Below are 23,788 nucleotides of genomic sequence, written 5' to 3'. Positions count from 1 at the left end.
TTAGTGATTGATTGGTTTGCATCCCCTGCCTACCTGCACTGCTAGAATTCCAGTAGTTTCAAATCGCCGAATCAGTTTTTGTAAGTTTGTTACGCTAATCGGTCCTTTTCATAAATTTTTCATACGCCGAAAATCCCGAAGACAAGCACTGGCATTATTGTTCCGCTGATAATAGAGTTTGACTAACAAAGCATGCTCCCATAAGGTAAGAGGCATCAAAAAGCAGTTTGTCTATGAATGATAAGAAATCTCACAGGCTTTCCTTTTATTGCATGATCACTCACAAGAAATGCGATAATGCAAATTAATGCATTTTACTCGGTAAATAGCACCAAAATTTCCCCCTGTTGGCGTTTTTTTTTTTTTCCTCTCATTAAATCGAATCCCCATGTTCCACTGTGTACGTCTACCAAATATTGGTGTGTTTCGTCCAATACATTACTCGCTAGAGGGCTCTGAACACTTGACGTTATTTTATAATTAACCAGTATATATAATGTGTATTTCTATAAAAATGTGTATATTTTTAGAAAGAAAAGGCAAATAGTGAAGCCACAGAAAATGAAGGAAATATTCAGCGAGAAGCTTATGAATTGGAAATAAAAGAATTGAGAAATATTTTGCATAATACAGTAGAAGGTATGTGATGTAGTTATTTAAAAATTTAATTTTTGAATTATTGATGAATTTGATTAAGACATATGCACTTTTAAAAATGGAAAAACAAAACTCACACAGGAAATTCATGAACAACTAACAATGTTAAATTTGAAAAATAAGAATTGTATACTGCATGTGGATACTAGCCCATGTCAATATCGAAGACAATGAAAGAGCAGACAGTCTAGCCAAAGAAGCAAGACATTTATCTCAAAAATTACACCCACTATCACTAACTGATGGTAACTTAGTTGCCAAAATAAGATTAGTAAAACAAACACTCAAGAAGAAGAATGAAATCAGTGAAATTAATGAAAATAGAGAAATAACCACAATCATCACCAAACTAAGGATGGAACATTTTAAAGGCATGAAAATTCAGCCAGACGGTAGTAGGAGCTATGAAGCATGCAAGAACTGTCCAGGAGTTGAACTAACACCTGCCCATATCTATTCTTGTCCAGCAATTGCTGCTGCTGTACAGAAAATTGACAATAACCCTAGTGAAAAGCTCTTCTCCATCAAAGTTCAACAGATTGCCAAAGCAGTTCTACAGTTCCACGTTCATATCTAGAAGCTCTTCAATGAACTCGACAACAACATTGATGAATTTTATTTGATAATGAATGTTCAATAGGGAAGGAGTAAGTTTCTCTTGTAGTGAGGATGGGAAGAAGTAGGATTTGCAACACATGCAAAGTGTGGGTCCCACACTGCTCTGAGAATATCTCTTCTTACTAGTTCCTTGGTTTGTATATAATGGGGTATGTTGGGAGGCATTTCAGTGGCAAAAGCTACATATATTGCTAACATGAAATTATTATTATTATTATAAAAACCTCCATGGAGTCAAAGACTTGTCTTGGAAGGTCCACTGTTAAATCGAAATGCATTGAAAAAAAAAAAAAAATAGCAGTCAGTGTATTTCAAGATAATGGTTTATCTTTTCATATAACCTGCTGTCAAAGGCTTCATAAAGTTAAGACTGTGCTCATCCTACTCAGTTTGATGTGCTATCACAAAAGACCAGTGGATTATTAAGGTTAGGAGCTTCTTTTTTTGCAAATTGATTTCATCACCATATGGTTTATATTGTTATCTACCTACTACTAAATGCTGGCAAGAGTATTCTGCATCTCAAAGACCTTGAAATTGGTTAATTTATCCCACTTTTCAAAGTATCCTCATTCAAGACAAAATATTTTAATCATTGCTGAAGAAATAGTAACAAGTCCATAATTTTCCATTTCAGTTTTCACACTCTCCTTATGAAAGGTATGATGACTCCTCTTTCCATTTCATTGTGATATTTCATGTATTAAGACACAAACATCCAAATTCTGACACTTCCCTTAGCATACTTGATATCCATTTTCGTTTCATTTTCTTTCTTGATATCCATTATCATAAAATCATATTTACATGATGATTTTATGATATTTCTAACTGATGTATCGCTGGTCTTTCATTTGTTTTCTTTCCAGTATCAAATACATCATTCTGTGCTGTTAATTTACACTAACTAAAGTGTTTATTCACTAAAGCATTCATCTATCTTCCATGTTCCCACCAGAATACCCATTACTCCACTCTCTCACCACTCTTGATCTGAACATAGTGTAAATGTCTACTCTCAGTAATTCAGACAACTTTATCTAAGTCTCCTTTCATGCAAGTCATCCCATTTAGCACTACATGATTTTTCCTTTCTTTGGACTGATTACTGTTGCTCTTCGATATCCACTTAATTGAATAACTGAAATAATTTCTACTGGAATGAAAGCTATTAGTGAAAAGAATTATGTATATTGCAAGAGATTGAGACCAAAACTCCAGTGTCCCACTCAACCTACAAGCAGCTCAACAGCTACAAAAAAGACCATTCCACTGACTTTGAAATGGCCAATGGCAAAAACCCTGTTTCCTAATCAATTGGTAGTCAAGCCTTCTAGTCCTTTGCAAAAAAGCCATTCAGCATAACTTCTGTCCATTTATATTTTCACCTCTAGATGGTGCCATTGTAACATTACCCAAAGACAAGGCTGACCTCCTGGCATCATTCGTCTCCTTCAGCTCTTGGATTGATCATCAAGGCAGAGTTCCCCACATTACTAAAATTCACTGCATGCCTTCTCTAGTTTGTCAGAAAGACAGCAGAAGAATCAAGTCTTCTGGTTCTGATGGTATCCTTCCTAATTTGTGCTAAAAACTTGTGCTCCTGAACTAACACCCATACTGTATCATCTTTACAATGTCATATTCATTTGATATCTACCCATCATGAAAATTAGCCTATATCAAACTAATCCCACATGTTCAGGGTGTTTTTGGCGTTGAGCTGCAGTTAGTAGTTGGAAGGGGACCAATCGTTTGATGTTGTTGGCACACTCTCCCTCGATGAGTCTTTGGACTCTCGGAGGTGTTAAATCATAATAATAATAATATTACTTATTTATGGCATGTCGTTTGCACTGAGGTTAAGCTTGTTAATGAATGGATGTAGCCAAAAAAAAAAAAAAAAAAAAAATTCTGGTCAAGGAATGTTGCTGATGAAATGTCAGCTGTCAGGGAAAGGGAGAAATTCCTATAATTTTCAATGTTAAACACAAAAACTTCTTGAATGGCAGGCAGTTTCAAATAGAGTGGTGTAGGTGAATTTCAGAATGAGAAATTGATTAGCAAGGCTTTTTATGCATGTAGTCCAAGAAGCTTCTACTAAGGAAAAAGTTAAAAAAAAAAAAAAAAAAAATCAGCTAATGCCTTTTTATTCCCGTATACGGGAGTAGGCGAGGCCATTTAGCCCTATCTAACTCAATCTCCACTGGTACCCAATCAGAGACAGATGGCCCAAGGCTATCACTAATTAAGCGGTACGCAGTGAAGAGAGACGGCTCAAATGTGCTGCCATCTCGTGGTCCCTAATCCTACCACAATATATTTAATGTCTGAAATAATGTGGGTTCTACGGTCGATTTTCTTGAGTTTACAGGACGAAAAACCCGAGTTTCCGGGAGGAAAAACCTGCTTGCCCGTGCCAGAGATCGACTAACTCGGGAACCGGTCGAAAAAAGGCTTAGAAAAATTTCCTCTAGTCGCCGACTAGACTCGAAACCAAGCCTTCCTTCATGCGGCCAAGCGCGGTGGTGTGCAAACGCCACATCCACTGAGCTACACAGGCTCAAAGGAAAAAGAGAAGGTTATGTTTCAGCAACTTGCTCACATTCTATAATAATGTTAACTTTGAACTAGGCAAGGGGAATGGATACGCCACGAAACTTTTGGATTTTGCTGAGGCTTTTGACAGAATATAGCAAGGAAGACTGTTGCATGAATAGCAGAATATGGGTTTGGATTATAAAATATTAGGATGGTTAAGAGGATAGCTGACTGACAGATATCAAAAAGTGGTATATGGGGGTTGTGAGTCTGTAAGATTTAGGGTAACCAGTGATGTACCACAAAGATCAGTCCTTGGTTCACTGTTATTCAATCTGTACATCAATCACATTGGGAAGGTAATGTAATGTCAGTAAATGTAATCACTGACATTGTGCATGACTAGATATCCAATGTCTTATTATATTGGTGTGATTATGCTAGAAGAAAATCAGACTAGGAATCTTGGAGTGTTAGTAGATAGCGAGTTGAAGTTCATTGCCATGTAGCAAAGATTGCAAATACGACTCAAAAGATAGTTTCTGTGCTGAAACGAACTTGAACATGCTAAGATAAAGATGTCAATTTGCCTCTTTACAAGGCCTTGATAAGACCTCACTTGGACTATTTTGCACAGGTTTGATCTCCTGGTTTCTGTTGTGATTCTGATACATTGGAGAAAGTGCAAAAGGAGAGTGTTAAAAATGATATCAGAATTGTGGAATACTGATTATGAAGACAGATTGAGAATTTGTAAACTGCAGACGCTAGCAAACAGGAGAAAGAGGAGTGATATGATTTCATCATCATCATCAAATTCCTGACATGTACCCTCAAGGGATGTACAGGATATGATAGTACTACATGAAAAATTTACATCATTACTAACTTCCTATCTACAATTTTCCTCCAAATCAGTCTGTTACTTGTCAAGATTCCAACATTATCAGATCTTATATTTCTATCGTCTAAGGCACATTGTACCATATCAATCCACCTATATCTTGGTCTTCCTCTGGGTCGTTTTTCTGCCAACCTGGCAGAGAACACTTGTTTTGCTAATTTACTTAAACAGAATGGGTGAGGAAAGATTAGCAAAACAAGTGATATGATTTAGAGGTTCAACATTCTGAAAGGGTCATACAGAATTTCAGTTGATGGAAGTTTTCATTTTATGAAGGGTGGGGAGAGGACAAGAGGGCATCCTTGGAAGCTGAGAATGAAAGCTACAAAGAAGAGAGTGAGGACTAGATTTTTCTTTCATAGGGTGGTACATGATTGGAATGGATTGCCATTAAATGTGGTGTGCAAGCAGTGTGAATGATAACTGGTGCATATAGTATGTAGCTTCCCCTCGATGATTCCTAACTCCCTGAAGGCCTCTTTTAATAATAATATCATTAGAAAAGACCAGCCTAAAGAAAATGGAAAAGTTGCTTCTTATTTAACATCTAACCAATGGCATAGGAAATGAAGACCAGACATAAGTTTTGAGAAAATATGGAGAAAAGGTGCAAAGCAAAAATGTAATAATAGTACATACTACTTGTAGAGTTTTTGTTTGGGACATGAAGTAGTCATTACTAACACTGTACTCCAGTGCAGAGATGTACACATATTCACATGCAGAGAAGACACAAAAATAAGTCTTATTGGTTGTTAATTTGATAGTGATATCTTCACACTGATTCACAATACAATATTTAAAATAGTAATTGATCACAATTTAGTATTGTGTATAATAAAAATGAATATCATATTGAAAAAAATATGTATGAAAGTTCTGAAAAGGATTAGTTAGACAGTTTTACAGGTGAACTATAAACTCAATATTATTTAAGTTAAACTCTTGGAGATTTTAGTGCCAAATTCTGAAGAAAACAGTGATTGATTCATTTGGGGGTGGGGATATAAAAATCCCAATTTCATTGTTTGAGAAGTTAGAGTTCTGTAAAGAAGTAAATCTATTGAAAGTTACTTACTGGTAAGGCAGCTTGTGTTCTTGTGAACAGTACAGAAAAAAACATAAGAAAACAATGTGTAAAAGTAGCTAAAGAAGTTATGGAAAACTATGAGAAGATTATAGAATATAAATATGAATGTAGAAAAATGTTTGAAAGGTCATTGAAAAACTTAGAAATGAAGGCTAGAATACTATAAAGGAAATCAAATGATGTGGTATAAAAACTGAAGATATTTTAAATGTCTAGAATAATTAGTTTGAAAGGCAGATGATATTTAAACAGGAATGCTCAATATCATCATCTATTTCCTAATATGTACCCTGTCCTATCCATACTTTTCCTTCAAATTCGTCTGTTACTCGTCAGAACTCCAATATTGTCATATCCTGATTTTAGTCTTCCTCTCGGTGTCTTTCCTGCCATCTTGACATCAAACGCCTGTTTTGCTAACTTCCTCACCCATTCTATTTAATTGGCCATATCACCTTAGATTAGCTCTGCTGACACATTCTTGAATGCTAATAATGTCAAGTTCCTATCTAATATCTTCATTTTTAATATGCTTCTACCATTGATGCAATTTGTTCGCTCCCCTAATTTTTCAAAGAACCATCATATCTGTTGATCTCTAGTCTTTGATCAAATGCTTTATTTCTAACCCAACTCTCAGATCCCTAACTTAAAACTAGTTCGAACATCATCTTGTATATTGCTAGTTTAGCGTTTTCGCTAATTTTTCTCTTATTCCATATAAATTTATTCAGCTGGCTACCCACAATACCAGCTTTGCATATTCTGTTATCTATTTCCAAATTTAACCTGCCATCTTCACTAAAAACTGTGCCTGAATAGCTGAAATATTTTACTTGTTCTATAGGATATCCATTCAGCATGCAGTTGATGTGTTGAGAGTTGCTGACTCTTTCAATGCCAAATTTGTTACAACTGTTATTAAGTTTCGTTAGAGAATTCTGAAGACTTGCACTAGATGTGTTTAGAAGTACATCATCATCCTCATAAAACAAAGAGCTAAGTTTGATACATTTGATTCTAATATTGGTTTAATGCCACACACTTTCATATAGATCCATATAGATGATGAATAAGAGTGGAGATAATGCACATCCTTGTCTTACCCTTGATTTTACATCAAACCATCTTCCTGTATTTTCTTCAATTCAAAATGCTGACTTACAACTTAAATATAGACTGTGTATTGCTCTGTATAATGTTTCATTCACCCATATAATTCTAATGTTTGAAATGTTTTTCTCTGGGCATATTCTCATATACCTTTTCCAGATCTACAAAACTTAAATACAGATCGAAAGCCAAACAGCTATTTTTCTGGCAACCTTAATAATAATAATGAAGGGGATACAAATCCTTTGATGTTTAACTGCCAGTAAGCGGAACTCTAAGAACTACATCGCCTAGGGGCTGTGTTTTTACATTATGAGAAAATATCAAGGATAGTGAGGGAGCTTGCTCCACCTTTGCTTCGAGTTGCCTTGGTGTTGTACTACCAAGTGGTTACTTACACTTGGATTTGCCGATAGTTTTTCAGTATGAAACTCATAGATCTTAGTCCTAGTTCTTAGAGTTTCGCTTACTGGCAGTTAAACATCAAAGGATTTGTATCCCTTTCATTATTAAATACAGATCTTTGTCATATTCCCATGATTTCTCAACTATTTGTCATATAGTGAAAATTTGATCTTGACGACCTCAATTTGGCCTGAATGCAGCTTGTTCTTCTCCAAGTTTCTCTTCTATGATCTTTCTTGACCTCTTTTCGAGTATGCTTGCGAGTTCACTTAGTATACTTTTCAAGTATACTAAGTGAACCTTACCTGGAACACTTAGTAGAGAAATTCCTCTGTAATTCTCACATTCAGACTTATTTCCAATTTCATAGATGGAAACTATTATAGCCCTACTCTAATCATCTGGAATTCGATCATCTGATCACCTGTCATTTTATATATTAGTTTCTCCAATCCAATAATACTAGCCCATTCCAACTTAATATAATTAATTAGTTACTTTTAGCTTGCACTGTGTTGATAAACTGACACTGACATCAGCAAGTTGCAGATGCATATTCGTTTAGCGTGGCTACTGTGTAGACAGTATAGTCAGTTGAACTCCTGCAAACAATGATAGATTTTTGCTGTTATGCAGATTTAAGCAAATGAATTTAGTGGGCACAGTTTTACAGGTTATAGATACACAAAAAAAAGGGGCAACATTAATATGAGAAATATTACATTTGTACATGCACACACATACATTGAGTCATCACTGGAAACTTGTGCACGAAATTTTTTCAATCACGCATGGGGTGGCAAAATTTGGAGGGAACATTGGTGTTCTCACTGTCCAGATTTTCTGGCCATCAGTCATAAAATTCGAGGGCATTTTTTGTTCTCTGGTAATTCAACCACCCTCTTTCTCTTTTATATAAATGACCTCCTCTCATTGACATCAGGAACTCCATCCTATTCGTACAGCAAACTTAGCAATACTCAAGCTTCAAGATCATCAACTATCAGTACCCTAAACACTGATCTCCTTACCATACATTAAAGGTAAGGTGACTTGATAACAACCAAGTCAAAACACAAATAATGGTTCCAAAACACTTTTACCTTGGGGGGGGATCTTTAGTTCTTCTCTTTCCTTATCTTTGATAACAATTAGCTTAACAGTCGAGACTAAATATAATCTCTTTGACTTACACTTTCTCCTAGCTTTTCCTGGAATAAATGCACCATTTTTATAGCATCCTTGACTCCTTTAAAACTGTTGGAGGATGTTTTTGTCTCAAGGCATTACTTTTCATCAGTCCTGCTAATAATTCTGCACAAAACACAAAGCTGCCCACCCAGTCTTGGAATCCTATTTTGGAATTTTTTGTAGTGCACCTAAGACCTCTAAAAATTCTTGCTGTTCAAAAAATATGGCAGTTTTGATCAATTAATAATCCCCTCCTTCCCTCTCTCCTGCTGTCTTCCAGATGTCAGTTTCTTCATTGCATCTCTTCTACAGAACTGGCAATTGTCTTATCTTCTATACAGTAATACAAGCAACAGCATAGATCTGTATTAACTTTAAAACACTTGGAAAATAAATCAAGATTCCAAATCATGGCTCATGTTTTTCAATACTTCAGGTTTTTTTTTTATTTGAAACTCCTTATGCCTTCAAATAGCTTGTTATTGTGAAAGCTATTTTTTACTTTCTAGTTGAGGGTTTATTAAACATCACAATTACCAAATTTATTAGTAATTACTGATTACCATTATATGTTTTTCATATTATCTTTTTTATTCATCACATTGAACTATCAGCATTATTAGTGCCAACTTACCATATTGTAAGTTGGTAAAAGCAATATACTTGTATCTAGATTGCTGACTGGAAACAGTATGCCAACCCAGAAGCCTCAGTGGCATGGTAACAGCACCATCCTGTGTGAACAGAATTTTAGGTATTGATGTGTGGAATTGCCATTATTCTAGACCTTGATTGAGTAATAATACTCATTACTGAAAGCTCGTTTTAGACAGCACAAAGTCAGTCATACTAATCCCTAAACCATTCACCATCTGCACGTTCACCACTCTATCAGGCTACAAATTTCATGGTCCAACCACCCTCCATGCAAAAAGCCTTTTCTCAGCCTCCTACTCACCACCTCCTTTTGCAACTTCCAGGAATAGTCTCTTGTCCTTGTTCCTCCCCTTTGTTTTACTACATGAAAAATTCCCTCACCCCCCTGTGTCAATCCTATAAATACCTCTCTGCACTTTCAATGTCTCAATCATGTCATCCCCTTCATCTTCTATCCATCCAACTTTGCATGCCCTCAGTCATTCCTCATAACTAACATTGTAAAGTCCTGATATCATTTTAGTATCTACCTCTGTACCCTCTCTAGGGTTAATTTATCTTCTTCAAGTCCCATTGACCAGATCTGGGCACAATAGTGCAGATGTGACTTCATCAGGGCTTTATACAATGGATTGCTGCTCTTTTATCTCTACTGGTCAAATTCTGGGTTGTCTTCAGCTTTGCAATATGTGCTCTAAACTTCAAAATTTTATTGATAGTCAACTCAAGATCCTTTGCCTGATGCATTTCCTGTACTAGAGGAAATGAATGAGCTTAGGTATATATAACTAGATATCTCCCTGCAACCCAGTGACATAAATGTTAAAAAGTAAAGATCCAGGTACTGATCCCTGTTGGAACCCCACTTCTGACCTTCCACTTTATTGATACAGTTCCTCCCCTCCCCCCCCCCATGATGGGCTGATAAACATCTAGAACAAAAACGATATTAAAGCACCTGATGTAATCACAATCACACTTTCATGTTTCGTCAGATTGTAATAATATGTTCTTCTTATTATTATTATCTGACCTCCATGGAGTCAAAGGACTCATTAAGGGAGATCTATACCCTCTCATGCCAAAAGATCACCAAACCATTCCTTGAACCCATTCACAGTTTTTGCACTCGCAACACTTTCAGACAATGCATTCCACTCACCAATCATACTCCATGCAAAGAACCTTCTTCTCATTCCCCTGCTCACACCCTCCTTATACATCCATGGATGGCCTCTAGTTCTACCTTCAGCATCCTCTACTCTATGAAATATCTTCTCCACATTAATCTGGTAGCAATCCCTTACCTTATCTCAGTCACATCTGTCTTCTTCTATTCCAAGGCTGTGTAAGTTGCATCCCTTCAATCTCTCCTCGTATAAGACATTCTATAGACCTGACACTAAGTAAACCCTCTCCAATACATCCTCATTTCCCCCCCTCCCTGAAAACCAGGTGACCAAATATGTGCACAGTAGGCAATGTGATCTCTAAACTTCAAATCTCTGTCCACCATCACTCCCAGATCCCTCATCTTCCTCCACCTACTTCAGAATTTCTCCATTAATTGTATGCTCTGCATCCCAACCTTGCCTACCAAATTTTAAGACCTTGCACATTACAGCATTAAACTGATAGCTCCAATCATTTGTCCACTCACATAGTCTTTTCAGATCCTCCTACAAGGCCACAACATTTGCTGTATGTCTCATAATTCTTCCCAACTTTGCATTATTGTCAAACATCTGCACATCTCCAGTTAAGCCTGTCCCAATCCAAAGGTAAGCAGGCAAAGTTTACATGTGAAGTAGCTTCATGACTAGGCTACTTCATATAGAGGCTAATGACTTCACATCAATTGCCTTAATATCCCATAATGCATAGATTATATGTATAATGCTATACATTACATGTATAATGCTATGCATTATGGGAAGGACCACTATCCAGACCAATTTCTATCTTTATTGAGGTCTCATCAGTGGGAGCCAGACCGAGAAGAGATACCAAGGTTGAAGTAATGCAGAAGTCATATTTCATATATACAAGTAGTGAAAAGGCATGGCACATGATTAAAATACTTTGGATCAGAGATAGGTGTTTAAGTTTTTTTAACTTGGTTATACTATAAATTAAAGATGCCAAGAAATTATATTCTTGATTTAATCCTTTATTCCAAGCATAAGCAAAGTTTGCATGTGAAGTATCTTCATGACTGTGCTTCTTGTATGCTCACTGATAATATTATCCTCATCTGTGCAATTCTGTATATGATCTCTTACTAATTTCTCTAATCTTAACAACCACAAAAGAAATACAAACTGGTCTGTGGTTTGATGCCTGCATTTTACCACCACTTTTGGGCAAAGTGGTGGTAAAATGTGAAGGAGTATCTTAGTCTCCTTCCTCTCATTGGACATTTTCCCAGCAGCTAGGCTTTCATTGAACAGTCAAGTCAGTGGAGTTGAGTTCCTTAGCTCACTTTCTCAAAACATATGGTGAAATCCCATCCAGTCCGACTGCCTTATTGACTTCCAGAGTACTTAGTATTTGAAACACTTTCTTCTCATTCCTTCAATCCTTCCCATTTCTCCAGGAATAAAACATGCTTTTCCAGAATGAAATGCTCCAATAAAATGATCATTAAACAGCTCCACTATATCATCCACACTGGTCACTTTACCTCCTTTCCATCTAATAGTCATTTGTCCACAATCATTTCTCCTCCTACTTGTGACATAATGAAAGAATTCCTTGGGATTTTACTTGGCCGATGAAGCTAATCTCTGATCGTGTTCTATTTTTGTCTGCCTCACTCTACTAGTCACTTTCCTGGCCTGAGTCTTATGTTCCTCATGCAACTACTTTCCACCTCTCTTTATATTTTTTCCACAACCTCTTTTTCATCTGCAGTTCCTATTTGATTTCATTAGTCATCCACTTTACATCAAATAGTTTTCTTTTTCACTTGAGGAATACTATTTGTCATTGTTGTTGATAAATATTTCTTTACTAGCTTCCATGCACTGCTGATATCTCTTCTCCCTTGCAATTCTTCCATCCATGGAACTGCTCTAAGCTAATTTCTAAGATTATTTTAGTCACCTGCATTATAATTTCACATAAATTCCTTTCTCCTTGAAACATCTTCATGTGTCACTGATTCCAAAAGTCTTAGGACAAGCTGAGGCTATCACTGCCATCAATTCACTTTCTTTATTCCTGACACTTCTGTATAAAGAAACATCAGTGCATTGCCATCATTTGTGTACCTATTATTCTCTCTGGATACCACTTGACTCTGCAATATACCATACATTCTCCCATCTCTTAAGTGATTATTCCCATAAGAGGCTACCCCCTGCCACCACACACCCTGGCATCTCTAGTTTCCTTGCCCTAACACTCTTACATGCCCCAAGAACAATAATCTTTACAGATAGTTATGCCCTTCCACTTTCAAATGCACTCCAAGCATCCACATATTTCAGGCCTCTCTTTCGACACATCCTCACCATCATGCCATTCATTATTGCTGCTCTCCATCTCACTTCTGCATTATCATATCTGGGTAAAACACTTCCCTCTCATACTCTTCTACTGTACCCGATTCACACTACTTTTTAGGTCATTTGTACCAACCATCACTGTCATTTTATTGCCATATACACATGCTCGGTTATTTCTCCAAACAAGTACTCTAACATTCCATTCTGCACACTTTGAATCACAGAATCTTCATACATCACTTCACTCACATATCCATTCATTCTTTGCTCATATGCATTCCTCGCTTTCTCACTCACCCCAACATTCTCTCATTTCATCTTCCTTTTCTTTTCCCTTGTACTCTCCAGACTTTCATTCCCTCTCTTTCCCCTGGTTTGTCCATTCTCTTTTCTCTCATTCCAATAACTTTCTCTCAAACTTCTTGTTCAGCTCGCATCAATCAGTCTTTCAAGTCTTTTAATCTCTCCCTTCACAGAAGTCATCTCATTTTTCACATCCTCCACTTTCTCTCTAAATACTTCTCTCTTTACCATTCTTCCTATCACACGATATTCATTGACACAGTGCACCATCGTTCATATATCAAGTTCTTCACCACCTGATGCTCACATCAATCATACAACCTGTAACCCTCTCCTAGCAGACAGTTTTCCTTAGTGCCATCACTGCCCTGAAACCTGAGATACTTATATCAAATCACCTAACTCCTCCAGCTGTCTGCATTTCATGCAAACATGCACTCTTCTGTATCTCACCTGCTGCATTTTTTAAATGACAGGAAGCATACATGCTGCAGGTGAATCATACTATAAATTCTATACTGTATTTGGCAAAATGTGATCTTTGAATTGTGGCAAGCTAGACGATAATGAATCAGTAAGCAGAGGTACACTGGCTGCCATAATTGAAAAAAAGGAAAAGGTATGATACACACTGGGTTAGAAAACTACTTCAAACTCAGTAACTGCAAAACATAGATACACTGCACTTATTCATAACAAAAGCAGACTAAAATTTACACCAAGTTATATGTAGCTAATAATTATTATTTATAGTATCTTCATGGAGTCTGAAGACTCATCGCCAGAGACCCAAATCAACCATTATAAACAAAAATCCTATCATACCTCTCTTTGAATCCATTCACTGTCAGGGAACTTATAACCAATTCTGGCAATTCATTCCACTCGTCCACCACACTCCATGCAAAAAATCTGGTTTGCATGCCCCTACTAATGAAAATTAATATCTAAACTTTTTTCTCAGACCACACATTGTAGGAGACTGAACCATTCATCATCTATTGACAGATTTATAAAAATAAAAAAATACAGGAAATAGAACAGAGGAAATGAAGAGTAAAAGAAATTGTGATGTAACAAAGAAAATTGCAGGAATCATAACAAAAGAAATTGCCAGAAATAGAACAGAAAAAATCATGTGAAACATAACAAAATAAATTACTAGAAATAAAAGAAATCACTGAAAACAGAACAAAGTAAATATCAGGAAATAGTACATTAGCAACAGAACACAATTGACTGACAGAAACCATAAAGCACATGAAATGATATGAAAAGAGGCAAACAATAATGGAGATAAAGGAAAGAACCAGAAGAGTATGAAACTATAAAAAATGAAAATCCAGAATTAATGTTTAAATTTCAAAATGTTACATTATCTTAAATCACTTACCTGAAATCTTCATAATAAGCTAAATTTGCAGTCTCTACCATTAAAAAAAATAAAATCAAAAATAACCTGAAAACTTGGTTCACCTCTGGTTACAAAGAGGAAATAGAAATGTTGAATATTAGTCAGCCTGAGTGGAGAAAACTGATAAGCACAGCTGGTGGCATGTCATCTTGCTGATTGGACAAACACCCAGTTGATATACAGTTAACATAAACTGATACTTTTCTCTTAGAAGTGTAAATTAAAGAAGTATTACAAAATACTTAATATATCTTTAACTCGAAGCTTAAGTAAAAATTATTGAATTTGTTTAGGTAGTAACACATTTTGAGTTTGAAAGATATAAGGTAAAAAATTCTAAATTTCTGTTTTAGAATTTTTGATATAAATTTTTAAATTTTAATTAAAAACTTAAATTTTTATAGTTTGCACATGTTTACAGTAGTTATTATGAAGATTTCAGGTATGTGACATTAATTTAAGCCAATGTAACCTTCGCAAGTTAATGTTAATTCTAGATTTTTATAATTTCATGCTCTTCTAGTTTTTTCTTTCTTTTTTTTTTCCTTCTTTCCTATTATCAGTTGCATTTGTATATGTTAGTGCTGTTTGCATTTTTATATTGTCATTTTATATGCCTTATGTACGGTTCCTGCCAGTCCTTTTATGTTGTCCTTAGTGTATGATTTCCTGCTGTTTCCATTATTCTGTTTTCCCCATTAATTAACTTTTTCTGTTTTTTAAGTTAAGGGATATTACATCCCATATTGTTTCTTAGCCGAATAAGAAACTCAAAGAGTTTCATGCCGAATATAGAAACTATATAAAGTTCGGCGATTCCAAGCATAAGCAAATACCTGGATAGTGCAGCACCTGACCCATTTGGTAGTGCAAGCTGAGGCAACTCATAGTAAGGGTGGGGCAAGCTCCGATCACTAGTCTTGGTATTTACCCATAATGTGAACTTAGCTCCTAGGAGCTGTATTACTGTTCTACATTATGAGAGAAGGTCACTACCCAGACCGGTTTCAACCTTTATTGAAGTCTCATCAGTGAGTAGGTAGACCTAGTTAATACCAAGTTTGTAGCGAACAGAACTTGCATCCCTTCTATGAGAATTGCGAAGAGGTGTCCTAGGAGCTAAGTTCACATTATGGGTAAATATCAAGAATAGTGATCGGAACTTGCTCCACCTTTGCTATGAGTTGCCTCAGCTTGCGCTACCTAAAGGGTCAGTTGCTGCAGTATCTAGGTATTTGCTTACGCTTGGAATCGCCGAACTTTATATAGTTTCTATATATTTGGCATGAAACTCTTTGAGTTTCTTATTCGGCTAAGAAACAATATGGGATGTAATATATCCCTTAACTTAAATAAGTTATGTCGCCGAATTGAAGCCTTTGGCTCTTCATATAATTAGTAATTTTTCAGTTTTATTTCCCATAATTTTCTTTTATTTCCTGTCATTTCCATTCTCTCCTGAACTGTGGCATCATTTGTTAGGAAATGGTCCTGTGGAACTTAGGCAGGGAATTTTCCATAGTTTGTTATAGCGATGTTTGCTATACCACCACATTTACTGTAAGTTTGTTTTATACGAAATGCACATGAAATAAAGTAGAATTAAAATCACTATTAATAATTTTGATGAATCTTTGCCACTAAGATCTTCGTAAACCAGCTTTTTCTGTTAACTTTTACAACTGGAGAATTGTAAAAACTTCACCAAGTTCTCAACAGCTTTAGATATTGTTTTATTCTCTAAAAGGAGAATGTTTTATAGGTTGCTGGCCTAGTTGGCCAAATGAATGGTGTATCCATCCCAAAAGGCTGTATGTTTGAATCCTACTGTAGACATAATGCTAGTGAAATTCTTTAAGTAGTAGATGAATTTCATCACCAGGTGTAAAACTAGCACTCAGCTTATTTGAATGTCTCAGGTGGATTGAAAAAGTTCAACTATAACAGGATTGCCAGATTATTTTTATCCTTATTCTTCCTGCAGCACTAACCTGCTCTAGGCTTAGTGTTTTGTGGGTGAATTAACTTTAAAAAAAAAAAAAAAAAAAATCCTTACTAAGGAGACAGGTGACAACTACTCCATACAAATTTTACTTACATATTTTTTCTTTAGCATAAAATTTTTGCCCTAGTAACAAGGGCATCTTTGACTAGAAAATAAACTGGAATATTCAACTGAAAATGTGTGAACTGCATATCCATAATATAGAGTGACATGGTCTAAATATATTAAGGTTCTAATAAAATAACTTTAACAAGAAATGTCATTATCAAATTCCTGATGTGTAAACTCATGGAGTGGACAAAATAATTATGAGAGTACTGTATGAAAAAGTTACACCATTACTAACTTCCAATCAACAATTTTCCTCCAAATTAATCTGTTATCTGTCAAGACTCTGTTATCAGATCTTATATTTCTGTCTTTTAAGGCAATTTTTACTGTATCAATCCATCCATCTACATCATGGTCTTCTTCGGGATCTTTTTCCTTCCAACCTGACAAAGAGCACTTGTTTTACTAATCTTTCTTCTCCCATTCTATTTAAGTGACCATACCACCTAAGATTAGCTCTACTTACACATTCTTGAATAGTAATAATGGCAAGTATTTTTCTAATATTGTCATTTTTAATGTGATACTGCCATTGATGCCATATGCTCACTACACTAATCTTTCTCAGAACTCTCATATCTCAAATCCTCCAGTCTTCTTATTATTATTATTATCATTCTAAGACCCCATGGAGTCAGTGACTCATCTAGGTCTTTGATCAAGAGTTTTATTTCTGAACCAACTCTTAGGTCTAAGTTAAATTTAGTTTGAACACTGTTTTGTATACAGCTAATTTAGTGTTTTGACTAATTTTTTTCTTACTCCATATAAATTTATTCAACCGATTTCCTACCATACCAGCTTTACTAATTCTGTTGTCTATTTCCATGTTTAACTTGCCATCTTCACTAAAAACTGTGCCTAAATAGCTGATATGTTTCACTTGTTCTATAGGTTCACCATTCAGGATAACAGTTCATGTTTTCAATGTCTCTAACTATTTTCATTGTCTGTCTTTTTTTTATTGCTGATTTTCATACCAAATTTATTACAATAGCTATTCAGTGTATTTAGGGAATCTTGCAGACTTGTGCTGGATTTATTCAGAACATCTTCATAAAGTAAAGAGCTAAGATGAACATTGTCAATTTTGATATCAGATTTAATCCACTTTCCTTCATAATATGATCCATATAGATAATGAATAACAGTGGAGATAATGTGCACATTTGTCATTCACCTGATTTAACATCAAACCATCTTCACATACTGCCTTTAATTCTAACTCTGACTTACCTGAAGGTTAAATAGATACTATCTATTGCTCAATATATTGTCCCATTTACACCATATAACTGTAGCATTTTGAAGTGCTTTCCTCTTGGCACCTTGTCATATACCTTTTCCAAATCTAGGAAACTTAACTACAAATCCTTGTTATAGTCTTAAGATTTCTCAACTATTTGTCTTAAAGTGAAAATCTGATCCTGATAACCTCTATTTAGCATGAATTCAGCTTGTTCTTCACAAAAGCATCCATTCCACGATTTTTCTTTTTCTTTCTTTCTGTTCTTTCTCAAGTATACCTGCATAAATCTTACCAGGTACCTTAAGTAAGGAAATACCTCTGTAAAATCACATTCAGTTTTATTTCACAGTGAAAGCTCTGCTCTAATCATCTGGAATTTGACCCTCTGACCAATCTTTCTGAATTGTGCAGCCATTGTAAAACTTATACCTCAGCATTTGTGCATTTCTTGATCAAATATCATCTACTCTAGCTGCCTTTCCACATTTCAAATTTTTGATGATGTTTTCTACTTTAAGTATGGATATGTATTCCTGACTGCATTCCTGTTGGAAATTTTCTACCACTTTGCTGACACTGCTTGTTTCATTCAGCAGTCTTTCAAAGTAATTACTCCAGACTAGAATATCTTTATCTTCAGTTTTAATGCTCACCTTTATCATATCTGATTTGTTTTACAGTACTTTTTCCACCATTTCTAAGCTTTTCAATAGCCTCCAGAATATTTTGCTGCCTTCCTGATATTTTCTATGTTCTTATTGAAGTCTTTCCATGATTTTTGTTTAGATTTTTGTTTTATCCAGTGCTTCACTTTCTTACATTTTTCTCTGTATTCTCTAAAAGCACAAGCTTACTTGCCAGTAACTTTTGATATGCTTTCTTCTTTTCCTTGATTGCTTTTTTAACTTCCAAAGTCCACCATGGAGTTATGATTTTTTTTATCCTTACAAGCTATCTCATCACATGCGTCTCTAGCTGAATCAATCACTGTTTTCTTCAGGATTTGCCATTGAATCTCCAAGGTTTGTTTTTTGTTTTCAAACTCTCATTTTTTCTTTAATGGTAACCCTCGTATAATGCAGTACTTCTACAACGTGGTTTCAATATATCTCGGTCTACAAATTGTAGTAACCCTCGTTCAACGCGGTACTTATACAACACAGTCTACAAATTGTAATAACCCTTTATCTTTTCATATATTTTTCACCGTGCGACTTGAAAATCAACTTTTATCTTCATTAAATTTGCATTTGCACGTATCGTGCATGTATCATGCATTTATGTTAGGGGAAATACCCTTTAGCATCCATGTACGGCAATTGTTTACCGTATAAAGTGTTTATTGTTGAAAATAGTTCTTCGTTTTCTGCCAGAAAAGGGCATTAGAAATCATAAGTGTGTTAATCTCAAGCTGAGCACTTTATTTTCTAGTGAGTTACATACATAATTAATATGTAATCGTTTTTTATGTGAAAAAATTATTTTTATAGTAATGGCCACAAACTGCAATGAAAGAGAAAAACCAACATTGAAAAGGAAATTTATTTCTCTTGAAGAAAAGAAAAAATTAAAATCATGGATCGGTTGAAAAATGAAGAAAAACCAGGAGTTGTTGCAGGGACTTTGAATTTAAACGAATCAACAATTTGAACAATCAAACAAAATGAACATAAAATCTAAGAAAGTGTTTATTGCTGGGTCAATGATAAGTGCAGTGTACGCAATATTCTAATAGAAAACATGGAGAAATCTGTAATGATTTGGATAGATGATTGCACTCAAACGAAAATTCCTTTGGATGGAAATCTTATTGAACACAAAAAGCTCTCAAAGTTAGCTTTGCTCCAAATGTCACCAAAACATTTCCATATGTATAGTAATCATTTCCTGCTCTGCTGTTTAGATTTCCAACAAGGACCAACTTTTCCTTTTTCATTATGCCTGCTGCTTTCTCTAATGCCTCAAAAAAATTCCTCCATTTCTTCTTTCTGTGGGACCATAAACTGAAATAAGTAATTGTCCAGTTCCTCATTTTAATATTTCTCACATCAGTCTACATGATATTGCTTGCCATTCAAGAAGTTTGTCCACGTATTTGCTGTTGAATATTATAGCAACTCCTTCTTTTTCCTGATTGTTATTGCCTGAATATAACATTTTGTATTTGTTGATTAAAAAGATCTCACCTGTTGTTGTCTTCTTTGTTTCAGTCATGCCTATTATATCAATCTGGTACTTACCCAATTCTTCTGCTAGATCCATTTCTTTTTCATTGATGCTTATGTTGATAGTACCAATCTTGATTGTGCTGATGTTGAGCTGGGATGTGTTCCAGGATTTATTCCACTAGCTGAATTGCACTATTTGCGCTGATTCCCTGATGAAAACAGTGGGAGCCTTGTTTAACCATGCAACACCCTTCTTCTTCAAGTGTCATCTCCTAGAAGGAGGTTGGCAACCATGTCATGGAACTTTCTTCTTTCTTTTGCTGCTCTGGAACATTTATGATAATTCAAGCCAGTCCAATCCTTAATGTCTTCAAACCACATTTTTCTGGGTCTATCTTTTCCTCTTTTTCCATCCAGTTTCCCTTCTAATATTAATTTATGAATGCCTTCTTGTCTAGTTAGATGTCCAAAATATTTAAGTTTTCATTCTTTAATTATTTTCATTAATGTTCTTTTCATTTCTGCTTTCTTTAAAATATCTTCATTTTTCATTTTCAACATTCTTCTGATAGTCTACATTTCGAAAGCTTCTAATTTTTTCTCTGCTTCTTTATTTAGAGTCCATGTTTCACTGTTGTAGAGAAGACTTGACCAGCTATAGCATTTTATTAATCCTTTTCCTGTGTCTATGTTAATGTCTCTGGATGTTAGAACAGTTTTCATATCAATCAAGGCTTCTCTTGCTATCTCTATTCTTCTTTTTATTTCTTTAAGGGAATTTCCTCCATCTGTAAACATTTGCTCCAAATATATAAAAGACTAAACCTGTTCAATTTTCTTTTTGTTAACAGTTATGTTTAATATCTTATTTATTGGTTCTTTTGATATAATCATGCTTCATTAATGAGGGGCCTTTTATATGTTTTCTTTAGGTTAATAATTAATCCCATGTCTAAGCTTCTGTTGTAAATTTATGTGACTAAGTTTTGAAGATCAGCTTCAGCTATAAAGACTGTGTCATCTGCATACCTGACGTTGTTGTTGAGGCCATTTGATTCCAGTATATATTTGTAATTATACATAGATCTTTTCCTTTTAACCCATTATTCTGTAGGATATGTATTAATTTCTTGTGATCTATTGAATCAAATGCCTTGTAATAAATAAAACAAAGATATATATATGCTTTTCTGGTTTTCAATCTAGGCAACGCCCCAGCCAGCATGAAATCCCATCTGTTGTACCATCATTTTATATTGTGGTTTAATTCAATAAGAATACAATTTAGTCGGCTAAATCCCACATTGTTCATCCAGTATCAGGTCAGGTACCTAACAGTGTGCACTATTCAATGGTGAGGATTGGACATTTGGTCAGAAGCCTTGGTTGGTTTTCCACATTCTTAAAATGCTATATGTAGGTCTCCTCCCATTTATACAGTTTTGACCCTTAAGCATCCAAACAAGACATTTAAAAATAAAAGAAAGTAATTCCTTAACTTGTGAAGAACTTCTTCACACGAAGTTCTTTCTTTATATAGACATTCTAAGAGATTATTACTTCTTGGAGAACCTTAATTTTCTTCCAAAAGATTTGATGTCTAGTGGTGATGGTGTGTTCTACAAGTCTCAATTGTTCTGGCTCATGGAACTTAACACAGTCTAAATGTTCATCTTGAAGTATGGCAACTGATCTATCTGTTTGGCCTACTTCACAGTGAATAATCATCTTATCTGTTTTATGTACATGTGTGTGTGGGTATGTATAGTATCTGTTAGTGGCTGGTGCTAGAGTACTGATATGAACTTATAAAACATGTAGATGTTTGCATTGCAGCAACATGCGCAGAACATGCACATACATACATACATACATACAAATGTGTGTTTGTGAACTGATATTTTCACATAATCAAGTTAATATCACAGAGTTTACTGATATATATATATATATAACATTTTTTTTCTTAACAAGAACTTCATACGGCAAAATCAGACCTCAGGATAATGAAAGAGAAAGCTGAAACAGTGAACCAAGAATATGATGTTCTTCTGAATGAACATGCCAAACTGCAAGTAAGATTTTCAAGTCATTAACAAAAATTGTTTTATTAAACTGTACTAATGAAATCCACCTTCATAGTTATACTTTCATATATAGGTCTTCTTTTCAATGGTATTGATGAAGTTTCTTGAAGTGAGTTTCTTAAAAAACTTTCTTAAAGTTCCTTAAAATTCAAATGAGTAATATGAAAAATCAAATTTCATATTGGTTGATTTCGCTCTTATTCTATATACATTTATTCAGTTATTTACGAACTATACAAGCTTTACTTATCGTATTATATTTAATAAGAAAATTTACTTTCATATTAAATTTGTCATCTCCACTAAAAATTGAGCTTAAATAGCTGAACTTGTTTTTCTGGACTTTCTTGTTTGAGAATGCAGGTGATGTTTCATATGATATATATGAAAGTTTTATTGTTGATTTTCATACCAGATTTGTTATAGCAGTTATTCAATTTAGATCGCTGAAGACTCACTATACTCCTAAATACTAAATAAATCCATTAAACGTGCATAAAGTGATATCAGGCTTTCTTTTTTTGGGAATTGCAGTGGTTTTCCTCCAAGAAACGTTTTCACTTGGCAAAACAAACTTAGCAGGACAGGACATGTAGTTAACTACAGTTGACCCTTACCATAGCAAACTCATAGAGAACACAGTAATAGTTTTTATTGTGGATGGCTTGCTATAGTGAATGCCCTTAAGAACACTATTCTATGGGAGTTTTGGTAAGAAGTTTTTTGGTAGTTTTAGTGTGTGATTTTGCTATAGTGAATCAACCATAATATAATAACTGGACTCATAGCCTTAGTGGCTTCAACCATAATTCTAAATAGAACTAAGTTTACTGTTAAATGTTGCGATTAGTTTCAGGACTCCATGGAGATACCAGTGTATAATAATAACAATAAATGGGGCATTCTACAGTAAACTCAGTTTACTGAACAAAGCATGATGACTGCCTGTGACAACCCATTCCACTTATTCATTACTCTTTAAAAAAAAAAATCTAGTCTTCATACCCTTGTTATTAACCAACCACCTTACACAATTCAGGAATAAACCTGCATTCTCTCTTGACATACTGAAAAATTTCTTAACTATAAAACCACTTTAGTGATTCAAATATTTGTTATATTTATATATCATTTTCTTGCCTGTCAACTAAAGTTTGTAACCCACAAACCTTCAGTCTGTCTTCATAGGGAAGACCAGAGGCAAGTGACCTGTCAACATTGGTCACTTGCCTCTGGATCCCCTCCACCATTTTTGCATCTCCAAGAAACCCAAAAGACCAAATCTTTGCAATTACTCCATATTTCTTCATATCAAAACTTTCTAAAGTTTGATACAAACCTCAAAACATCATTTGGATGTTAAGAAACATGCTGACAATATGGATAAGGAAGTTATCTTTTGAACTATTTTACTCACATTTGCAATATGAACTCTGATTATCAACTTGCAGTCTAATCATTCCCAAATTCCTAATATTTATTTCAGTTCAATTCATCTATATAATAAATTACTAACTTTATCATCCAAGAGTGCATAAATTTGCACTTTAATCCACTGAACTGGAACCATAATTCTTTGCTCAAATTGCCAGTCTGTTTAGATTCTACATTATCTCTTCATCACCTTTATTAAATATTGCTCATTAATGTATAGATCAAACAAGTGTTCCAAGGTCCTGTGATTCACTACTGATCACTCCTTTTCCTTGGATTCTACTCTGTCATAGGTACTTCTCTGTAATATCTCGGCATTTTATTTTCTCCAC

General features: G+C 34.8%; 1 protein-coding gene across 2 annotated transcripts in view; it reads left to right on the top strand.

The window, feature by feature from the left end:
* Nucleotides 1-23,788, top strand: part of LOC150108340 (B-cell receptor-associated protein 31-like) — a 120,641-nt gene that overhangs the window by 71,545 nt on the left and 25,308 nt on the right. For both annotated transcript variants that reach the window (XM_090390706.1, XM_090390708.1), the window contains exons 6-7: nt 531-639; nt 21,910-22,010. In XM_090390706.1, the coding sequence (XP_090246832.1) occupies nt 531-639; nt 21,910-22,010 (210 nt within the window). The remainder of the gene's footprint in view (nt 1-530; nt 640-21,909; nt 22,011-23,788) is intronic.

The sequence above is a fragment of the Typopeltis vanoorti genome, chromosome 3 (genome assembly GCF_054136105.1).
Source record: "Typopeltis vanoorti isolate ZY-2024b chromosome 3, IOZ_Tvanoo_1.0, whole genome shotgun sequence".
NCBI lineage: Eukaryota > Metazoa > Arthropoda > Arachnida > Uropygi > Thelyphonidae > Typopeltis > Typopeltis vanoorti.
The sequence above is the reverse complement of the archived record's forward strand: the minus strand, read 5'-3'. Positions and strand labels throughout refer to the sequence as shown.